Source organism: Neltuma alba, unplaced genomic scaffold (genome assembly GCF_004799145.2).
Source record: "Neltuma alba isolate B1F8T4 unplaced genomic scaffold, ASM479914v2 tig00012379_pilon, whole genome shotgun sequence".
NCBI lineage: Eukaryota > Viridiplantae > Streptophyta > Magnoliopsida > Fabales > Fabaceae > Neltuma > Neltuma alba.
Window position 1 is genome coordinate 307,519 of NW_021636877.1, and position 8,439 is coordinate 315,957.

The 8,439-nt window shown below is 33.8% G+C and overlaps 1 protein-coding gene and 1 pseudogene across 1 annotated transcript; both read right to left on the minus strand.

Moving 5' to 3' along the window:
* Nucleotides 1–3,007: 3,007 nt before the first annotated feature.
* Nucleotides 3,008–4,056, minus strand: LOC114726455 (protein CHLOROPLAST IMPORT APPARATUS 2-like). The gene is made up of 3 exons (XM_028913049.1): nucleotides 3,492–4,056; nucleotides 3,205–3,354; nucleotides 3,008–3,107 (listed from the first exon to the last, which is right to left on the minus strand). The coding sequence occupies exons 1-3, from the start codon at nucleotides 3,993–3,995 to the stop codon at nucleotides 3,084–3,086; spliced, it is 678 nt and encodes a 225-aa protein (XP_028768882.1). The 5' UTR covers nucleotides 3,996–4,056; the 3' UTR covers nucleotides 3,008–3,083.
* Nucleotides 4,057–4,524: 468 nt separating this feature from the next.
* On the minus strand, nucleotides 4,525–6,958 carry LOC114726453 (uncharacterized; annotated as a pseudogene).
* Between the last annotated feature and the right edge of the window lie 1,481 nt (nucleotides 6,959–8,439).

Sequence of the window (8,439 nt, forward strand, 5' to 3'; positions counted from 1 at the left end):
ATTTGCTCCAGGGTTTTATTAAAAAAGTAATTACTCTTTTGATCTTTAATATAGAATATAATTATTAAATTAATATTAATTTTAAATATAATGTGTTTTTTATTTTTATAAATTTTTAAAAATTATTTCTACAAATATTTTTTAACTATAATTAAATAAGTAAAGAATGAATGATATTGAAAAAAATGATCATGGTGTTTTTTTAAAAATATGTCATATATCTTATGGTTAACTAATTTATTTAACTTCTTTAATTTAATTAAAATAATTAAATAATTTTTATATTAGCTAAAAATTATTAAAAAATCATGCTAGTAATAAGAAATGAATACTTGTTTGTTTATATTAAAATTTGTTATCGAGTAACACTTTTTATAATTATAATTTTATATTAATTTTTTTATTTTTTAGAATTAATATAATATTTAGTTCTCAAAATTTTATTTCATTCTCTAAAATATTTTTTGTTCTTAAAATTTTTTCCTTCTATAAATACTAATTCTTGTCTTTGTAAGTTAAATACACTTTCAAATTTTAAATTTCAAGAAACAAAACTAAATGAAATTAAATTTTAACCAAATATTATGTTAACACTTTTTCTAGCCCAAAAAAAAAACATATCAAGACTCAGAATTACTTCAAAATTCTACCAAAAATTGTTTTTAAATTCAAAAATACATAAAGGTAATAAATTAGGAGCAAATACTACTCCTCTTAAAACCTGCTTGCGGTTGTGAAAATAATGGAAAGTTGAGATCCACGCAATTATGTATTTTTATTTTTTTGTAATAGATTATTTAACTAATTATTTAAAGACAAAAAAAAAAAAAGAGTAAACTGGCGGAGGTGTAATTAAAGGAGCTGCATGTTCCCGAAATGTAATTTGAGGGTTGATAATGACGGGGGAAGGAAGCCTGACGAGAGAAGACTGAAGAGAAAAATATCAGGGAGGGGCGAACGCAGGCCTCATACCAAGGAGAGCCAATGGGAGAGCGACTCGTATTGCCGGGTCCCTCACTGCGGGCGCCAAACCCTGAGATATTCATTCCGACACGTCCCACAATTTCTGAATCCAGTGCGAATCATTCACGAGCGATACTGACAAATACTGTGAAACAGAGGGCCCACCTGGCGTCACGTCTTCCTCCACCTGCCCCTCTCCCTAGCTGCCACGTCGCGCCTTCTTTTGATTTATCTCACGTGTTGGTCCCACACTCCTTTTTCTTGTCCCCCCCTTTCCGTGGGAGAAAGTGGAATCAGTAGAGTTTGAAATAGATTTTGGCTGTCCGTATGTATTGTTACCTACTGTTCTAAAAGTCAGTTGATTAATTTAAAGAGATTAAAAAAATAAATTGAATTAATTATTTATCTTAAATATGTATTATTTTTTTTAAAATATCCTTACTAATCGAGTGTATTGATTAGAATTATCATTGTTAGAAGGGTTATTTTGAAAAAAATATATAAATATGAGAAACAAAATATTGAGGTCTTATATTTAAAACCAAAATAAAATTCAACACCAACATCTGAATCCGTATTTCTTCATTGGTGGTATTTGGTTCAATCGAATCAACAAAATATTGTCTACTACTACATATTTTAACTTTCTTTGTTATCATGGCACATCATCCATCCTTTTTTTGGTTTTGATAACACCATCCGTCCTTTCGAAATGTCAAAACGCCGGCCAGATGGAGAGAAGACGGACAGAGAGGGCATGTGTTGCAATTTGCAAGGAACCAACTTATTTCAGTTTTTCAAAATAAAAAAAAAATCACTCACCTAGAAAAACACTCTGATCAAGTTTAGAAAATATATATATATTTGGGTCCGATAAAAAATTCAAGCGTGGTAAATGAAAGAAAATCACAAATTTGCGCGCTTATATGTGTTGGACTTTGGCGGAGGTGGCCAGTGGGACAAAGATAGAGGGACGGGGTACTGTCCGTCGTCCTTCATGGACCAGTGAAAAAGTGACACCCCACCAAACAACGAACCTATCTCCCCACTGTTGCGGCGTCACTTAAATCAGCGACCTAATGTTAATGAGTTAAAAAATTTGGTTAAATTAATTATTTATAAAATATGTATTAATTTTATAAAAATATTTTTACTAATTATATATATTAATTATAACTGTACAACAATTATTATAAGGATAATTTTGAAAATAAATAAATAAATATGAAAATAAAATGGATTGAAGTATTATATTTGAGATCAAATTAAATATAAATCAGGTCTTATATTAGTAAATACTTATTTATCTATATTTTTAACTTTATTTCTTATATCGATTGAAAAGCTGGCGCATAGCACACTTTTTTTCTTCGTATAGCAAGACAACTTTTTTTAATCTCCAAATTTTATTATATGCGATTAATTAGTTGCAGATGACTCAATACTTGTTGGTTCTGAGAACGAGGTCTCCAAAATATCTTCTGTATTTGCACTCCTAAATGGTTTGCTGAAATTTTTTAATCATGTCAGTGATTGACTGATTGGGCAGCGTTATCCAAATGAAACCATACATATTTTATGGGACCAAGTGTTTTTATTAAGATTTTGTCAAGCATATGATTCTTTTTTTACAACGTAAGTCAGTTCTTATCAGAGATAATCTTATTTAAAACACTAATTTTCATAAAATTGTGAATTTGAATATTCCATGGAAGGCGTGTGACTTATTGGGTTAAAAAATCATTTTGGATCACATGAGGGATCGTATATGGATCTGCCCCTCTCTAAGTGAACATTAAGGATCCATTTGAATGTTACGCTTTTGGGCCCAAAATATCAATCCATTACTACGCAGCAAAGGATGAACCATGTTTTCCCAATATTCACAAACACAGTCCATTTCACCCTCAGGACACAAGATTCCACGATTTAATGTATAAAATATCACGAGTTACAGATCGATACAATGAATCGGATAGCTCCAATTTATAAACATTTAAAAAATGGGAATTGGCTGCTGCAACCTGCAAGGGATAATACAAGTACAAGGAATCTGAGAGATATTTTTGAGAGATATTTTGGTCTCCCCTCCTCCTCCCACCCCTTACGTTCTCCATCTTTTAAAGTCTCTTCACAAAGCGACCCTACATCCTTCAAAATATCAACAACACTGTTTTCGTTCCCCCCCCCCCCCCCAAAAAAAAGTAAAAGAAATAAGATAAGCAAGAAAATAAAACTGACCTTGATTCTGGGTCTTTTATCAGCATTTAGTTTTCGGACTTGGTATCTTATCTTCTTGGAGAACAGTCTGCTCTGACGCTTCTCTTTGTACCTTCTAACACTCGCATTCCTTCTGCTTCTATCTTCCTGCACCGTTGGAACTTCTCCCATCTAATTTACACATTCATTATTCTCCCTCATGTCAAATATATAAATATAAAGATAAACACACACACATATATACTGGAAGATCTGATATATCATAAATTCACGGATGAACATGTATGGAGGAATTCAAGAGAATTGACATAGCAGAAGCCATTGTTAACGTTGGAAGGCATTGAAAGAGAACAATCGTCGGCCCAGAGAGGGCCACGGTCAGACCATGCATCCAAAACCTCTTGATAGTTCAAGCTCAATTTCAAAGACGTCATCTTCTCATCGTCTTCCTCCCAGAGGCCTCCGTTTTCTCTCTTTATAATCTTGTCGTCTTCCACAAGGCATTTGCTTCTCATCCGCTTCTCCTCTTCCTCCTCATCTTCTTCTTCTCCTTCGTCATCGTCTGCTACTTCTGGTTCCTCTGCATCGACAGCTGAGAAACCCTCCAATTCCATGAAGTCCCAATTAAGCTGGCTACCATAAAGACTATTCTGTAGTTTTCTGTGGTCCTGTTCAGAGCATAAAACGCCGTCGCCCAGTTCATCCAAAACATTGAAATCATGGTTGGAGAAATCCGGTGATACGGGGAAGACATATTCGGGTACTTGTCTCTCCTCTTTCTTTGGGCTTCGTAGCAGTGAATTGTATTCCATCTTAGCTTGGTTGAGCTATCTCCGTCTATCTTTTTGTCTTCCTGTCTGGTTCTGTTCAGTGTCCTTTCACAGTAACGCACACTGTTACTCTTATTATTAGTATTACTCCCTGCGCATGTGGACTGTTTTTTTTCAGCAGTTTGTAGTTTATCCTCTTTGCTTTTGAATGGCAAGGAATGCATTTAAGAGTCAGGGACCTTTTGGTTTCTTTCCATAATTTATGTGTTATATTTTTTCTTAACTTGTGATACTGATTATGAAATAAAATAGGACTTCAAATATTATTGTCTTGAACATTTTTGAATGGTCAATTGAATTTTTTTTTCTGAATTAATTACGGTTATAAATTGAAAACCTATTGCTCCTTAAGGATTTCCCACTTATGATGATGTCGAAGAAGAAACAATTGAGATTCTAGGCAAATGCCTTCGTACTAATAATTATAATCAGAGATGGGAGTGGAATGGAAGTGAAGTTTTTGTTTCACAACTAAGGGGAAAAAATTCCCAATTGTTGTCAGTCCTGACATTATCACTATTCTTTTAAATCGGTCAAATATCAGGCAACGTAAAGAGTTTACTCTCACAGCAAGAGCATGTATGAAATCTGATCAAGTGTCAAAACTCGAACCAAAAGGAAGGATGCAATTTGATTAGCTCAAATATGACTAATCAGTGCATTTGGCTGATGTCCAGTTCATTCATCATTGATCTGCAGAAGGCTTCGTTGTTCCTGTAACTTCCGCATATTCTGTCTCTTAATTCCATTTCTAAAGGACGTGCTTGCTGGACATTGTTTTTCTTCGGAGATTGAATTCAACTTTCCCTGTTCAGATGATTTCCTTGTTAGGTACTCCGCTGCTTGCGCCTGAACTGAGATTCATGAAACAATTTGCAATGAACACTCATAAAAGCACAGATTACGTAACAGGACAGTTTCAAGATAAACCTTTCAAATGAGATATTGACGAGCTTAATTCATGATATAAACACACAGAGAGAACAAGATAAAGAAAGAGAAGCTCCCTCATCTTTTAATTATCAACAGCGGTTTGCAGACGGATATACAAAATTCGAGTAACAAATAACGAAAAGGTCAAGGAACCTTGCCAAGAAAAAGATGGAAAGCATTTAGCCTGTTTCTAGATCATAACAATTATCTTTTTGTCAAGACACAGTAAGCACTTAAGCTTCCTAATATTTGAGAGATGTGCAGGACGTGTAGTGGAATTTCAGCAAAGGCATGGATCATTTATCAGATTAAAAATTCCATTTCCAGCTGTTTAGATGCATCTCTTGTTCTCATTTCTTCTGAATCTAAGACACAACTGCCCAAACCCCCCAATCGATTGATTGTAAGTTTTTCCCCCTTTAACTAAGCACATGTCTACATTAGTCTGCTATGTTTGATGCAATTAAAGATGACCAAAGTAAGGTCTTTTTTTCCTTTTTAAGCACAAATTAAAATTACTTTATAAGCATAATTAGTCTTAAGCAAAATGTGCTTTCTTCAAGGCACAAAGGAAGTATTTCACAACTCAGGGTGTAGCAGTTTAAATTAATTGTGCGGTGAAATTTACATTAGCCGATGCATATTCATACAGTACAAGAATGCGTAGCATTCGTGCCAAATGGACAATCATCTCAAGACTGAGTTATTGATGCCAGCAAAGGTCCTACTCAAAGCAACCACATTATCTCCTGCAAACGTAAACCAGTCCTAGTTGTCCTCTGTAATAAGAGCACTGCAGCAACAATGCTTTCATCGACGAGCGAGGATGCTCTACAATGCAGTGCAAGCAACAATGTAGTGCTAGTATATCCCAAAATGAGTCACACTGACGCCACTGCTCCCGAAAGATTCACTTGTGTCAAAGAATAAAAACAAGGATCTTCACAAGAAATCGTTACATAAATTTAGGAGATACCAGAGCTCGAAGCGACAGATTTCATTGCACGGTTCCTCAGCCTCGTAATCGTCCTAATTGCTTCAGCATTTTCAGAAAATCCTTCTATCCCAGGCTCCAGCATATCGTTCTTCCCAATGCACAATAATGCATGTTGACATGCCTAATTCTCAAACAGGAAAGTAGTTGCTGATGGGGAAGCACGCAAAAAAGACTAACTCGGGTTTAAAACCGAGAGACAGAATCAAAACTATTTCCTGTTTTTTAACATCCTATATAGAAGTTACTATAAAGATGAATGAAACTGCAAATGTACAACTGTAGTACGATTCTGAATGCAGGCAGGTGAGTTTGCGAATATAAACTACCCACATAACACCTACATACCTTCTCTGCAATGGAATGGAAACCGTTATGCAGCGCGTCTTCCACAAAATTTAACCATTCCACAGGCGAGACATCTAGCCATTGACAACTGGCAGACTTGAGTGTTCTCATGAGCAGAGCCTCGTATCTCAAAGCTAAGCAACTCTAAGGCGTAGGGAAACACAATGTTGCTAATTAGTTACATAAGAGCACTTGCTTTTAATACTATATCAGAAGCGATAACTGCATCTAAAGGTATACCTAGAAACAGAAAAAGTCTGCAGGCGGCAGTACAAGTCAAGTTCATTTATGATAGCAGAAGAACAAAATAATAGAAGCACCTCTACATCGCCGACGATAGCGAAAGCTCGAACGAAAAAATCGAGTATAAAAAAGCTTCTCCTGGACAGATTTTGAGGCAATTGAGCGAATAACGGAGAGGAATTGCGATCTGAGGAATGCTGTGAAGCTACATCGAACTTGCATCGACGATTCCACATCTTTGGAGACCAGAAGAGACTGAAGAATTCGCAGCGTGGCATCATCGAAGCTGAGAGAGAATTTTTCTTAGAGCTGGTTAGCGATCAAACAGAAAGAGGAGAAAATATAAGAGAAAGGGAAGGAGGACCTTCCGGCACCGATTAAGGAGCGAAGGAGCGAGTGTTGCTCTTGTTCTTGTGCCATTTTTAGCGGGAGAGATTGGTGGTTAAAGCTGCGAGGTGCAAGGAAAGCTGCAGATACTGGAGAGGAAAATAAACGAGGAAAATAAATCGATGCTGAGAGTAGTACTCTCCTGTACAACTCAATTGTTAAGTTAATTTTATTCTAATATAAAACTCATTTATCATATTTATTAATTTTTTTAAATTATCTCTATAGATACTTCCTTAATCATAATCAAATAAAAAAAGATAGGGTATTAAAAAAGATGATTATAGTATTTTAGGAAAACATGTTACATTTCTATAATTAACTTACTTAACTTCCTTAATCCAATCAAATTAGTTAAATGGGTCTTATATTAGGATTGAAAGAATACTAAGTTAAAGTACCAACAGATAATTTAGTGCCAAATATAAAATTTTAATCTATTTTATTTATTTATTTATTAAGAAAATTTTATAATAATTATGCACGTTAAAAGTTTAATCAAATGATCATTTTAGTTAACACATAATTATACTATTTAAAAAAAAACCTATTTATTATAAATAATTTAATTTAATTATTTTTTTAATTACTTGAATTAATCAATTACCATTAGGATAAGATGTAGTACTCCTCCGGTCCTTAATATAAGACCCGTTTAACTAATTTGGTTATTAAGGAAATTAGGTAAGTAGTATAATTATAAGAAAAGTGACGCATTTTTTCCAAAATACCATAATCATCTTTCTTAATACCCCCTCCTCTCCCTCTTCTACTTGATTATGGTTGAGAGAGTATCTATAAGGGTAATTTAGAGAAAATTGATAACATAAAAAATGGGTCTATATTTAAGCCAAAACTAACTCAAAAATTGAGTCCTATATAAGGACCATGGGTATATATATGTATGTGTGTTTTTTGATACAATTATTTTATACCTCTGTCAAATTTGGTTGGATGCACAACTTATTTAATACAATTTGAACATTCAACTTTTTTTTTAAAAAAAATAATTCCTTTCTCCTAACCCGACCATTACCATTATTAGTGTTATACATACAATATATATAATATATATATAGTTAACAACACACAAATGAAAGCTTCTTTTTTTTTGTTGTCTGCATAAGATTAGTTTTTCATACTGACATTTATAATTCATACAAACAAAACGTGTGGAGTGAATTTATCCCCGTCCTTTTTTTTTTTCATTTGCCAGATATCTAGTCGACATTAGGAATATACAAAATAATAAAATTTAAATTTAATTTCTTCTTTTTGAATTTACATTAGAAACAGCTGAAAAGATTATTATTAAGAACTGCGCGCAATTGCTCGGTTGCTAACATGGGCAATATGCCTTAAGGATCACTTTTTCTGATTTTTTTTTTTTTCCATTTGGGACTATTTTTCTACTAAACAAGAATCCATGGAAGCAATAAATTGAACAGAAGTCCCATTTGACATGAAACATTAAGAACGAGAGATAAGAATTAAAAGTAGAATTGCAAAGGTCCACTAGAA